This window comes from Corylus avellana, chromosome 5 (genome assembly GCF_965113065.1).
Source record: "Corylus avellana chromosome 5, dhCorAvel1.hap1.2, whole genome shotgun sequence".
NCBI classification, from domain to species: Eukaryota; Viridiplantae; Streptophyta; class Magnoliopsida; order Fagales; family Betulaceae; genus Corylus; species Corylus avellana.
The window spans coordinates 26072860-26087878 of NC_142494.1; the positions used below are offsets into that span (position 1 = coordinate 26072860).

The 15019-nt window shown below is 36.0% G+C and overlaps 1 protein-coding gene across 1 annotated transcript; it reads right to left on the bottom strand.

Annotated features, from left to right (window-relative positions):
- Positions 1-115: 115 nt before the first annotated feature.
- LOC132182523 (glutamate decarboxylase 1) lies at positions 116-8121 on the bottom strand. Its single transcript, XM_059595792.2, has 7 exons — positions 7952-8121; positions 7571-7775; positions 3166-3366; positions 1393-1607; positions 1045-1298; positions 870-922; positions 116-782 (listed from the first exon to the last, which is right to left on the bottom strand). Exons 1-7 carry the CDS (start codon positions 8035-8037, stop codon positions 297-299), a joined length of 1500 nt encoding a protein of 499 aa, XP_059451775.2. The 5' UTR covers positions 8038-8121; the 3' UTR covers positions 116-296.
- Positions 8122-15019: the final 6898 nt, after the last annotated feature.

Genomic DNA, 15019 nt, shown 5'->3' on the forward strand with positions numbered 1-15019 from the left:
ATATGAGATCCTCCCACTCCCATTCAGCCACATTTGAGCTTCCCACACAAAAGTTGTAGACGGCTGAAAATAATTGCTCTGTAAAGAAAACCAAAAACAAAAAAAAAGAGACGGCTGAACCAAACCAGCAGTACCTTCTCTCCAGTTCATTTTACATAGACAAACAATAATAGAGTCAGCTGAGTAAGCATTACCAAGCTCAAACGAAAGTATGCTTAATAACTTCGTCCACTTAATGAAAAAGAAAGAGGATGATCACCAACTCCAATACGTCGTCGTCAATTCAACTTCAAGCTCTAACAAACACCGTTCATCTTCTTCCTCTCCAATACAAACTTCCTCCAAACCGTAGTGATCTCCCTCTGCGTCTCTATATCACTCTTCTTTGACACCACAGTGACACTTTTGCCAGCCTCTCCACCATCAACTGCTGTCTTCGGGGTGATCTTGGCAGGAAGGCCATCAAGTTCATGCAGCACTTTCCGGATGTCAACCACCAGGCGCTCAGCAAGAGTGCGCGAAAAGTCTTCCCTTATGACAACACGGAGCACCGTCACATGTTGGGCGTCCGGTGGCATGGTGTAAGCAGGCACTATCCACCCAAAGCGCCGCAAATAGTCGGACACCTCAAACTCATCATGGCGTTTGCTGTCTTTTAGAGAGAATGCCACCAATGGCACACCATTGTCTTTTGAGACTATGTTAAAGCGCCCTGTATTCTCCAATCCTTCTTTGAGTACCTGCATGTTTTCTCGACAATTCTCCATGATATTCCTGTATCCCTGGATAACAAAAACTATATATAATTATGATATGAACATGTACACTAACAAATTAATCGTTTTATTAAAGAACATCTCTTGACTAACCTCAAAACCCAGGCGAATTAGTTGATAGTACTGAGCAATAACTTGACTAGAGCCTGCATAAGAGAAAGCATACTACAATTTATAAGAAGCTGGCCATGGAACACATGCAATGACAAATACAATTGATATGGAAGGCTAAAAAAAATGATATAGAGTAATTAGAAGCTTTAATTGCCTTTGGAAAAGTTGAGGGTGAAGGTGGGTTGGTCAGCTCCAAGATAATTGATATGAAAGATGAGTTCTTCAGGCAAATCCTCTTTGCTCCTCCAAATGACCCACCCAATCCCGGCATAGACAAGTCCATACTTGTGGCCACTGACATTGATGCTCTTCACCAGTTTCAAGCGGAAATCCCACTCAAGCTCCGGGTAGAGAAACGGTGCAATGAATCCACCGCTCGCCGCATCCACATGGATCGGAGTATCCCATCTACCCAACAAAATACAATTTATACACTAATTGATAACTTGAAAATTTTGCAGACAGACAAAACTTGAAAGAGAGGGAGGAACAGAGGAAATACCCAGTTTTGCTGTTCTTCTCAGCCAAGAGATCGTTTAGGAGCTTCACATCTTCAAACTCACCGTTGAGAGTGGAACCAAGGATGGCAGCGACACAAATAGTGTTTTCGTCTACCATCTCTACTGCCTTCTCCGGGTCCATCACAAAGTAGTCTTCCCTCAGCTTCACCTCCTTCAACTCTACCTCGAAGTATCTTGCAAACTTCTCCCAACATACCTTCATACAGTACGACACAACTTAGAAGATATATACGAACTGAAATTGTGAAGTATTCGAAGTAATATGAACAAGTGTACCACGATTATGGTCTTCAATATTTGTGCTCTGTTTTCTCCTAACTAATGGCATAGAATCAACCCCCCTTTGAAACCCTTTCCCATTACCAATTAGAAGAAAAAAAAATGACATAGAATCATTCATGGAGAGGTATTTGATTTCTGAAATATATAGTAATTTTGATTTCATTTGCTCTTGCCTTACATACATTTCAACAATAAAATGTTATTTGGTAGGAGGAAATGAAAGAGTTAGGAAGGAGAGTGTTAATAAATAATTTTGTCTTGATTCAAATGGTTTAAGAGAAAGGAAGATCACTTTTGGACAGATTAATTTTGGTGGGTCAAGGTTTTGCCTCCCCTCCATCCCTCTCTCACTGCCGCATCCCCTCCCTACCCAAACGAATAGATTATTGTTTCTTCCATCCACTAAAAAAAAAAAAAAAATCCTTTGACTCACAAAACTTTTTAAATTATTATTATTTTTTTTTTAATTTTTTACTTTTTAACAAAAATAAAAAGTAAAAAATAAAAGCATTAACAAACTGTTCCAAACAAACAAATCCATAATGCTTAACTGCCTCAAATAAAACAATTATTAATTTGATACCCAATTTTTTAGTATAAAACTTAATAAACTATCTCTTTTTTTTTTTTTTGTTATTAATTGGACGCACTGCTTTTTCTTTTTCTTTTTTCCCAATCATATTACAAGCACAAGGTTGATAGCAATCCACTTAGCAAGATGGTGAGCACGAAAGTTTGCACTTTTTGAAACTTATGTAGTATTCCAATCTTAAAAATGTTGGGAGTTTCAGTTGTATGTCAAAGATGATAAGAGCAAAAGACCAGCATGAGAGGAAATACGGTTGATTGATACCCATAATTGTAACCACAGAGTCACATTTCAGCAATTGGACCCAATGCTTGAAGGAAAATAATCATTTTCATTTCAAATTCTCTCTCTTTCCTCGATTAGTGCATTTAAAAGAATAGTGTAGTCATAAAATTTTAACCTCAAATCCCTACAACTCTACATCAATAATTGAGACACTATTCTAAGCTAAGAAGTCGGGATAAGAATCATAAAGCATGTGACTAGCTACAAGGGAGTTGTTAATTAATTGGGTAATACGCGCCAAAAATAAATAAATAAACAAGCACATCTTGGTCACTGTAATTCACTAATTGTGCTTTACCAGGAATGTTACACCTGAGGATTTCCTATTAATTATATTAAATATGCAAATGTTAATTTACTAGAAAATCATACTTGTCCTTATTTGTTGACTGGGCCACATTTAGTATATTATTACATAAACCCCGAATTCAATAAGCTTTACACATCAAACCGACTAATTAAAGAATTATTTAATTTGATTAAACACTAATTAAGACCATAGTCAGGTCAATCATTGTAGGCATGCTTTTATGCAAATTCAGCTAATTAATCTCAAGTGGGTAAGATCAAAAGCTGAACCGTTAAAAAATGATCATACCTGAACATTGGCTCCGGTGACAATGTTGGGTTTGTCATGGGGTTTACCCTCTGCTTTCCTCTTGTTCTGCCACTTCCTCTTGAATGCTAGCCCAGCCAACATTATGGCCTCCGACGACCCCACCGTCCCCACTCCAACCGCAGGCTCGGATTCTTCCAGTGGGGCATTAAAGAGATGCGCAATCATGTTAACACACCGGTTCTGCATGCATACACAAATCAAAAGATGGTTGGCCTTTGCTTTAAGCATCATTTACTTGCCTAAAAGCAGATATTATAAATAAACAAATGATCAATTAGAATATATTGTTATCATTGCAATATTGTTTGATGCACATCTTTCTGTGGAGCCAATAGCCATAAGCCGTCTCTCAAAAGCTTCTTTATGGAACAAATATTCTTAACTAAGATTATTATTTCTTGTCACGTATGCCAGTCAGGAACAATACTGATACTGCCGGTGTTGTATCGAAAGAAACGGGCCCGCCATGCCCCCAAGAAGAAGAAGAAAAAGAAAGACACGCAACCCTTATATAAGTCACTATTGGACATATATAAATTTCATACGAAGAAGAAGATAAAGAAAGACGCCCAACCCTCGTAAGTCACAATAGTATTATTCACTGTGGACATCCAACCCAGTCTTTAAGGAACACATAAAAAGTAAATAAATAAAGAAATGCACCCCTCATATGTAAGTCACATAATAGTATTATTCATTATGAACAAAAATTTCCTAGAAACTGACTTATAGGAATTTTTTTTTTTTTTTTTTAAAGTGTAATGTGTTCTTTAGTACAAGGGAAGCACATGTTTTTTTTTTATTATTATTATAATTATTAATGTATAGCATATGCTTCTTAAATGCTTTTTTAATAGCATAAAAAAAAAAAAAAAAAAAAAAGTGTTTCTCACACGCTCAAAGTACATAGGGTTAAAGAAATTTGTATAATTAATATAATTTGTAGGAACTTTATATCCATTCATTATTGTGTGTAGTATCAAATTTGAGATCAAGATATCTAACAAATGCGTGAGAGAGAACTCATATGGGTCCATCTATTTGAATAAATGAAGTGACTGAACTGATAAATTTCGTAGAGACTCACTTTAATTTTATTACTTGAATTGGTAGAAATATGGACTTTATGGAAATCTCTATGCTCAAATCTGTATGGCTCTCACCAAAATCAAACATTTTATATCTCTTTGTCCTCTCATTCCTTGCAACGAAGAGCATTATCAATCACTTCATGAATCGGGACAGAAAAATAAAAGCGAAACAAGTAGTCCAAAAATCTTTTTTCCAAATTTGGAACCGTATTGACCAGACATTATATATATATATATATATATTGATTGATCGGTTTGATGAGGCGACTAGTTTGGGTTTCTTTGGAGGCCGGAGTACAAATTGTCAAATTTTCACATTCACATTCAATTCTCCATCTGTTCGGTGATTGGAACTTTGGTAGTATCCTTTTGGGTATTAGTTTTTCCTTTCTTTCTTCTTTTCAAAGTTGGAATGATTTGAAAATTTATAGATTTGACAATTTCTATGTACATACTTTAGTTCAACCGATTGCTTCTTACTTTGTATTTTGAAGTATTCCAAACATATCTTTTATTCTCTTTTCATTTGAATCAATAATAAAAAATACTTAATCTGGGGATCACACCTCATTAAACAGAACTCACTAGTTTAAATCCTCTTTTCTATATTCATTTTGGGTGGACATTAAAAAAAAAAAAAAAAAAGTCATCCATTATAACCTTTTTTTTTTTTTTTCCCCCTTATCAAAAAGGAGAAAAAAATTGCTTGGCAGCCGGCTACCAACTCCTATGAAATAATGAAAGTGTGACACGACCTTGTTGAGGCCTCCACAGTCAGAAAATGTTTTCTTAGACGGTGTCTCTTGAGTGCGACTGGGGTTAACTTATAAAGGTGGTTTGGTTCAAAAAGACAGGAGGGTTGGGCAAATAGTCTTGGTTTGACAACATTTTTCGTGGTCGAATGATTCGAGTTGTCTTGTTATAACCATACGTTATGAATTTCATGATGGTCGCTCGAGTCAAAGGCGCTTCAAATTGAATTTCAGTAAGAAAAATATTTTTTAACAGAAGAGTGTATATAACTTCAAATAATATGATAATATATTCCTTATGTGCCAATAGATATTATTAAATTAATTAAAGATAATTTAGACTATAAAATAATTTATCTTCTTTTCATTTAAAATGAAAAAGAACCACTTGAAAAGGAGAGAAAAATAAATAGAAGAAACCGGCAGCCAGCCAATCATAATCTATTACACTAAAATATTACTAAGTACTATTCATAAATCTTTCAGCAAATAATATTTGTATTTGATCTTTTATGGGTTGAAAGCTGTTGCACCTTAATTTTTGGTCCATCTGCTATTTATTCATCCTTTTTAAGTGCAAATTCGCTGTATAAAAATGTACAGCAAATGAACAAGGAAATTATTTTTATCCTATTTCTTATGAGTGAGAGTGGGCCCGAGTGCCCGACGATTAGTCTATCCCGACTCTGTCGTACACGATGATGCAGCTTTGAAGTTTGAACAGAAAAGCCCATCACCCTTAACCACTATAGTCTATCCCGACTCTGGTGTTAGTGCATGGCTTCACTTGGTTCAATGGAACTGGTCGGCAATTTTATTTAGGGTCAGTGCTGCAATCTCGGCGATAATTACGTCTAATCATTATAAAGACAGCTACAAATATAGAAGAAGACAGTTATTTTTTACATTTTTTTTTTTAATATGAAGAAGGTTTAAAAAAGAAAAGACTCAGAGACAAAACAATCGTGTAAGAACAGACCCAAAAAATTAAAATAAAATAATCAGTTTCCGGGCCAGCTATTTATATTCAATGATTATTTGGGATTGTTGCGCATGTGAGGTTACTCTTTCAAAACTAAGAGTGTTTGTTAAACACTACAGTACTGTTAATTCTTTACAGTAATGTTCATGAATAAAAAAAATAAAATAATAATAATGATAATTGATATGAGAAATTAAAAAAGTGGTATTAGAAAGTAAAAAATTTTATTTTATAGTGATTTTTTTATTTAAATAATAATAAAAAGTAAATAATGTGATATAAAAAGTGAATAATGCGATATAAATATAAAAAAAAAAAATTTTTAAAAAAAAGTAAATAGTGTGATAGGATGATAAATAGTATAACAAGCCTAAAAATACAATACTTGGAAGTTGGAAGCCGTCAATTAAGGCACAAGTCAATAGTTTCATCTCCGGTCAATTAAGGCACAAGTTATTGACTGCAACCACTGCCTATGACCATTAGTACGAAAAAGTAAGATGGAACTGTATGTTGTGTTGAATATAATTGGATGATATAAAAGTAAAATTCAGCCTTTAAATAAGTATTTTTTTTATCAAATATTAATTTAAAAGTTAATTTTTACTCATCTAATAAAAATTATATAAAAATTTACTAAATAAAATTACTGAGAAGCACATGTTCTAGAAGGCTACCGATCGGATCTGGCTTAGCTGTGGTAAAAATACTAAAAAAACAGTCTAGGAGATCTTTTATAGTTTTTTTAATAATTCAAATTTAATTTAAGTATTTTATGAGAAAAAGAGAAAGTAGAATTAAATTAAGACAGAATTTTCTGTAGTTTTTTTTTTTTTTTCAACGCCTTAGCCAAAGTCAGGTATTCAAATTTGGATTTCCATCCAAGTACTGGACCATTCTAGCTAGTTTTGAAATTTCCATGAATTACAAGGGGGACCATCCTAAACCCACAGTCAAAATAAGGTGACGCTCCACAAATTAAAATGATGCACGCGCGTTTTAATTTTCCATTGGTCAAATAAAATTATAAATATAGTTATTATTCTATTCTACTTGAAATGCAAGTAAAGAAAAAAGACGACATCAATACTACTAGAAAAATATGGATGTCGGTGAAAAATAGAAACCCAAAATAAAAGATTAGCAAAAAGAAAGAAAATCCAAAAGCATCGATCTAAGAGCCAGGTCACGGAAGAAACTATTCATTAAAAAAAATTTATTTTAGCTCAATTATTTCGAATTTTGTTTTAAACACTCATATTAAAATGAGATCTATGATGTAGTGGATCTAGGCTTCTAGATGTTTCAGTTTGATAAGAGTCTAGGAGAGCGAGGCATATACTGTTATATACCCCGAATGATCGAAATCCAACGGCTACAAAAGGATTGACCTTCATCAAAACAACTTAGAACAAGTTATATCTCGCGCGTCAATCATAACCGTTGATTTTCGTTTCACGTCAAACGTAACTAATAATCTCGATCTTATGAAACTCCAAAGAATTAAGATAGAGAAATGGCAAAGTTCTTATGTGTAGGATCGATGTAAAAAGACTTGCCTGGAGCTCGGTGGTGACAGGGTACTCGTCCATGTCGACGTAGTTCTTGTTGATGGAAGCCATCATGAGCTTATCACACTCCGGCTCCATCCAGGTGGTCACGAACGAAGCAAGGTTCAGCCTCGGGTTCCCGTCCAACATGAGCTCGTCGTTGATGATCTGGTACGCGGCCTCCTTGGGGATCGAGTTCTCCGGCATTCTGAACCTGAAACAATCATATATATATGTCGATCGCCAAAGTAGGGTTTTAGAAAGAGAGATCCGAATACAATTCTGTTGTTCAGAATCAAGTCGCCATTGACAATCACTGAATCTAAAACCTAATTGACCAAAAAAAAAAAAGGAATTGAACAACAGTTTAAAATATGATTAATCAATCACCTAGGAAGCGATGTTCGAACATATCGAGAGGCAAAGGTTGAGTGGACGGAAACATCCGACTCTGATGCAGTTTTGGAGAGAACCATGGTGTGAGAGAGGGTAGATCGAATAAGGGGGAAGACCTAGGGACTTAAATAAGCTACGAGGAAAGGTGGCACCGGTTTGCAGCATCTCCATTAGAAAAATTCATTTTTGTAAATTTGTAAATTTATTTTTAAAATGAAACAAATAGTAAACTCATTATATCTTCCTTTATTTTAATTAAATATTATTATTTTCTTATTTTTTTAATTTTTTTTTATTCTTGGTAGATGAGAGAGAGGAAAAATTAATATATAAGGTTAAAAAATTAAATAACTTTTATTTTATGGCACTTGATATTTAGAGAGCTTTGTTGATCAAAGTTAAATTTAAAATAGAATAAAAAATTTGTTAAATAACTTTTTGAGGAAACTTCAGAAAACTCCCCTGAAGTTCCAGCCGATTTGAAATACCCCCCCTGAATTTCCAAAACTCTCATTTAAGCCACTTGAACTTCCATTTTCTCTCACTTTGGACCCCTTTAACATTAAACTATGTCGTTTTGAATGTTTTATACCCATTTTACTCTTCCCCAAAACTACGTCGTTTTGTGTCCTAAAATTACCCAGCCTAAAACGACGTCGTTTTAAGCATTAATTTTTATTTTTTTAAAAAAAAAAAAAGAAAAAATTTAAAAATTTAAAAATTTAAAAAAATTTAAAAAAAAGAAAAAAACTGGGGTGGCTTCAGCCACCCCCTGGCCGGTCTTGGGGTGGCCGGACCACCCCATGGCCAATGGGGTGGTCCGGCCACCCCCAAAAGGAAGAAAAAAAAAAAAAAAAAAAAAAAAAAAACGGGGGGTGCATATGGGGTGGCTGGACCACCCCCAAGGGGCTGGGGGTGGTTTCGGCCACCCCATACGGCCGGTATGGGGTGGCCGAAACCACCCCAGCCCGGACCACCCCCAAAAACACCCCATCCCCTTTTTTTTTTTTTTTTTTTTTTTTGGCCAAGGGGGTGGCCGGACCACCCCCTTGGCCATGGGGTGGTTCGACCACCCCCAGATCGGCCAGGAGGTGGCTACAGCCACCCCCTTGGCCAAAAATGGGGTGGTCCGGCCACCCCATTTTGGCCAAGGGGTGGCTGAAGCCACCACCGGTTTTTTTTTTTTTTTTAATTTTTTTTTTATATATATATATTTTACTTTTTTAATTTTTTTTTTTAAAAAAAAAAATTATGCTTAAAACGACGTCGTTTGGGGCTGGATATGTGTTGTGATTTTAGGACACAAAACGACATAGTTTTGGGGAAGGGTAAAATGGGTATAAAACATCCAAAACGACGTAGTTTAATGTTAAAGGGGTTCAAAGTGAGAGAAAACCAAAGTTCAAGTGGTCTAAGTGAGAGCTTTGGAAATTCAGGAGGGGTTTTTCAAATCGGCTGAAACTTCAGGGGCGTTTTCTGAAGTTTTCCCTAACTTTTTTATGAGGTTTTTTAAATTTAAAAATAATCAAATTGAAAAAGCTCAATAAAAATGCTTTGACGATAAAAGAATAACGGAGGTGGTTTTAGTCTTCTAAAGCAGAAATATATTATGTTTCATCAGAGAAACACGCGCGGGGCCAATGCGCGGCATTTTTAATAGTGTAAGTGGGAATGCGTTTATTTTTTCGTTGGGATGGTTCATTACTTTCCTCACAGCTAAAAGCCAGCGAGTAAAGGAATAGAAAATTTCAAAAGCAATTTTTATATTTAAGTTTGTTTCGACCTAGCTAGCTACCATTCCATGCATTCAAGAGCCCGAAAGCAAAGGTGATCCGATTCCCAAACTGCAGGAGTTTCAAAACTTCCGAAAGCAAAGATCTATGTTTCGTTTTCCTTCATTTAGGCTCCGTTTACTTCGATGTAAAATCATTTTCAAAAAATAATTTTCGTATTTTACGGTGTTTACTTCGACGTAAAATAGTGGTCAACAGAAAATATTTTCTTTTTGACCGAAAATTCTTCTTTAATTTTCAGAAAATAGTTTACGGTTTTCAAAACCGTAAACCATTTTCTGACTATGAGCATCTCATTCTTAAATCGATAGACATTGCCAAGACTCACCCAAAACCTCGCTGGGACTTGACCGGGACCCACCCGGGACTTGACCGAGACCCGCCCGAACTTGCCTGGGACCCAGGCAGAACCCGCCCAGGACCTAACTGAGACCCACTCGGGACTCTCCTGGGACTTGACCGAGACCTGCCTGAGACCTGCCCGGGACTTGCCCGGGACCCTCCCGGAACTTGACCGGGACCCGCCCGGGACCTGCCCGAGACTTGACTGGGACCCACCTGGGACTTGCCCGAGACTTGACTGGGACCTGACCGGAACCCGACGAGGTCCCGTGCAAGTCCCGGCGAGGTCCCGAGCAAGTCCCGAACGGGTTTCGGTCAAGTCCTGGCGGGTTCCCGGGAGGGTCCCAGGCAAGTCCCGGGCGGGTTTCGGTCAAGTCCTGGCGGGGTCCCAGGAGGGTCCCAGGCAAGTCCCGGGCGGGTTCCGGTCAAGTCCCAGAAGGGTCCCAGTCAAGTCCTGTGCAGGTCCTGAGCAAGTTCCAGTCAGGTCCCGGTCAAGTCCTGGGCGGGGTCCCAGGCAAGTCCCGGGCGGGTCCCGGTCAAGTCCTGGGCAGGTCCCGGGCGAGTCCCGATCAAGTCCTGGGTAGGTCCCGGTTAAGTTCCAGTGGGGTCCCGAGCAGATCCCTGCGAGGTCTCGAATAAGTCCCGGCGGGGACCTTATTGGAAAAAATATATATATTAAAAAAAATTATTAAAAAAAAAATTATTTTTCGTGTGCAAGGTAAATGCCGTAAAATATTTTCAACGAAAAATATTTTCAGGGAAAATAGCTTTCCTGAAAATATTTTACGAAGGAAACCATTTTACGTTGAAGTAAACGGAGCCTTAATTTATTATCAGCGGCCTATATGTTAATTAAAGTTTATCGAATTCGAAGCAAACATGTTTTAGATTTGTCTTTTTTGGCATTTTAAATATATTAGATCTCAACAATAATAGGCCTAGAATTTTTTGTTTTTCTATTTACGTCTTTCTTCTTCTTCTTTTATTTATTTATTTATTTATTTTTTGTCGATCAAGATGTGTTACAAACTTGCAAGGAATTGAATTCTTGCTCCTCTACTGTTATTATTTGTTGAGGTGTCGAAGGTTAAATAGAACAAGGCTTTCTTCCATTCTCGGTTGTAAGAATTTTTTCCAATTCACTTTGTTGATTCTCTCATATAAATAGAACATGAGATTTTAAAGTATTTTTAATGAAAATGATATGGAAGAAATTAAATGCTTTTTAGATATGCAATTAGGGTCGACTAAGGTTAAGAAATTTGTAGATCTAACATTTTTAATTATATGAGTCGGATTATGGTTGACATATATATATATAGTCTTACACTTATTTCTCAACACGAACGACCCAACTTAACATACAAACACAAATTACCATCCCTTACTACGCCATTCATAATACATAAAATTCTTAAACATTATAAACTTTAAATGAGTTCAAAAGTGAATTTATGTCCGTCAAAAGATTTGATCTCACGCAAATTCTGAAGCATGTACACCGTGATGTAAATGTTATATGTAAGAGAAATGTTATTTCGAATTTTTCCAACATTCTTATATGATATTTCTCAATTCACCTTTAATTAAAATATGTAAATACACACCATCAAGTTAAAGGAATTTTCCAATTTAGGGTTAAAAGTATGTCCAAAACTTTTACTTCATTATTTTATTTTTTCTTTTTGCCAAAAATAAGTCTTCTTCGGGTTCTCAGGGTTTGCCAATCACTGTTCATATCCTTTTTTTTTTTTCTTCATTGCATGTCAATTTCCATGAAGTTATCATTGCCATTTGCCGTGATCCCGTGGCGATCAGCCTTCGTGGGGTCAAAATCATGTCACATGCATCTGCACTACGAGTCTTCGCATTTGTAGCACAACAAATTGGCAATCAAGGTGTTCTTGTCGGCTGAATGAAATTGACGCCTCCGGCCCAATTAGGCACCACAAACAAAAACAAAAACAAAAACAAGAAGTTTGGAGTATTATAATTTGTCACATACCCATCTATATTTTAGTGTCTAATGCTTGAATGCCATATGAATTACTATGTTAATTTATAAACATATCGATCGAGTTTACATTTAGTATGTAACACTGTAAGTACCTATATGAACTATTATATTAATTTGTAAATATGACGAGAGCCATATAATTTATATTTTAAAGGTTGATGCCATGTAATAGTTGTAGTATCTTTTATCATCACAAATTATATAATAACATATCCTGGTTCATCTAAGTAAGATGAGAACAACAAAAATGCAAAGAATTGGAATAATTTACACAAATATTCGATCTAATGTGAAATATAGCTGAAATTATCTTCTAAAGTACTATTACGAAGATTGAGAAGATTCACAAATAATTATTTGGCTTTGGAAAATAATACCTTCTTTTCTCGCCTCTCAGAATCATTCGATGCCAAAAACAAATGAGAGAGAGATGTGAAGACAAGTGGCATGAGGGATCCAGTTTACATGCTGTTATTAAAATAACAGCATGTATGCTGTAGTTTAATTAACGGTCAAAATTGAATCTTAAAATTAACTTATTTTTAAAAACTTTTAATAGGAGAGAGAAAATTAATAGAGATTTTGAGAAATTCAATATTGACCGTTGATTAAACTACAACATAAAATAACAGCATGTAAGCCGAATCCGTGGAATGATAACTCATTCATCTTTCATTTTTCCCTTATAATCATATAAGTCAACATATTAATAAACAAATTTCTTCACATAATACATCAAAACATTTTTTCAATAAAAAACAAGAAGAAGAAGAAAAAAAGAAAAAAAAAAGCCCTCTTAAAAGGCCACCTAGCCGAACACCAATAATGGGAAAGGAGAAAGATTAAAGGGAAAAATATAAAAAAGCCCCATAAACTATCAGCCGTTTTCGATTTAGCCTCCTAATGTTCCAAAAGTGATAAAGTAGTCCCTCAAACTACTAAATTATTGCATTTTGGCCACTCCGTTAGTCAAAACCGTCAGTTTGGACGGAAACTGCAAAACGACGTCGTTTGTTACGGGTAAGTTACTACAATGCCCTTTTGAGAAAAATATAAAAAAGCCTCCCAAACTACCAGCCATTTTCATTTTAGCCCCCTAATGTTCAGAAAGTGATAAAGTAGCCCCCTAACTACCAAACTGTTGCAATTTGGCTACTCCGTTAGTCATTACTGTCAAATATGATGAAAAATTCAAAACTACGTCGTTTTAACAAGGGTAAGTTACTAAAATGCCCTTTTAGGAAAAAAATCATATTAAAACAAGCACGCTAAACGGCACCGTTTTTCTTGAAATTAGGGTTTCCTTACACTTACCAAAACGGCACCGTTTTGATAAGTGTTAGGAATAAAAGAAAAAACCTTAGACCCCATGCAGAAAAAAACCCCAACCCCAGTTTATCTCTCTCCCCCAAACCGCCGGCCACCATGTCGTTCTATCTCTGGCAACCTTCTCCCTCAAGTGAAAAAAACGCAACACCCCTCTCTCTCTTTCTCTCAAAACCGACTGCCCCTGCCACCACCATCCATCACCGCCGGCCACACCATCCACTAGCTACGAAGCGCCACCAAAAAATTCTTACCCATTGTAGAAATCGAACAAAAAAATCACGTTCGTAGATAAATAACACCGATCCGATAACTATACCATGAAATACAATAAAAAGATTGAGTTATGGGTAAGATTTACATGCTGCCGGAGATAGACGACGTGGTGGCCGGCGGTTTTGGGGAGAGAGATAAACTAGGGTTGGGGGTTTTTTCGTGGGTCACCTGCGTGGGGTCTAGGGTTTTTTCTTTTAATTCCTAACACTTGCCAAAGTGGCGTCATTTTGGTAAGTGTAAGGAAACCCTAATTTCAAGCAAAACGGTGCCGTTTTGCTTGCTTGTTTTAATATGATTTTTTTTTTCAAAAAGGGCATTTTGGTAACTTACCATTGCCAAAATGACGTAGTTTTATATTTCTCATCATATTTGATGGTAATGAATAACGGAGTGGCCAAATTGCAATTGTTTGGTAGTTTGGGGGCTACTTTATCACTTTCTGAATATTAGGGGGCTAAAATGAAAAAGGCTGGTACTTTGGGGGGCTTTTTTACATTTTTCCCAAAAGGGTATTGTAGTAACTTACTCGTAACAAACGACGTCGTTTTGCTGTTTCCATCTAAACTGACGGTTTTGACTAACGGAGTGGCCAAAATGCAATAGTTTGGTAATTTAGGGGGCTACTTTATCACTTTTGGAACATTAGGGGGCTAAATCGAAAACGGCTGGTAGTTTGGGGGGCTTTTTTATATTTTTCCCAAGATTAAACTTAGGGGAAAGAAGTTTGACATATTTTTCAATTTGAACCCAAATGTTTAAATTTTGTAATGTATTCTCTTAAAGTTTCAAAAAATATCAATTCAAACCCTCTGTCACTCATTGTTGTCTAAGAAGACAAAAAATTCATATGTGAGACGCACGTGCATTTTTTGGTCTTATTTTCCCTAAATTGCCCCTAAAAAAAAGAGAAGTAAAAACTAGGGGTGGACGTGCCACTCCCACGGCCGGATGGAGGTGGCTAGGCCACCAATACGGCCAGATGGGGGTGGTCTAGCCACCCTAGTTTTTCTCTCTTCTTCTTCTTCTTCTTCTTTTTTTTTTTTTTTTTTAAAAAAAAGAAAGAAAATTTTTAATTTAGGAGTAATTTGTGAAAAATAAGATCAAAAAACGCATGTGCGTCTCACGTGTGGATTTTTCGTCTTCTTAGACGGTAATAAGTGACGGAAGGTTTGAATTAAAATTTTTTGAAACTTTAAAATGGTACATTACAAATTTTTAAATATTGAAGTTCAAAATGAAAAGAGGTTAAACTTCAAAAATGCATTTTCCCCTTAAACTTAATCTTTTATTTGGACAACTAATTAAAAA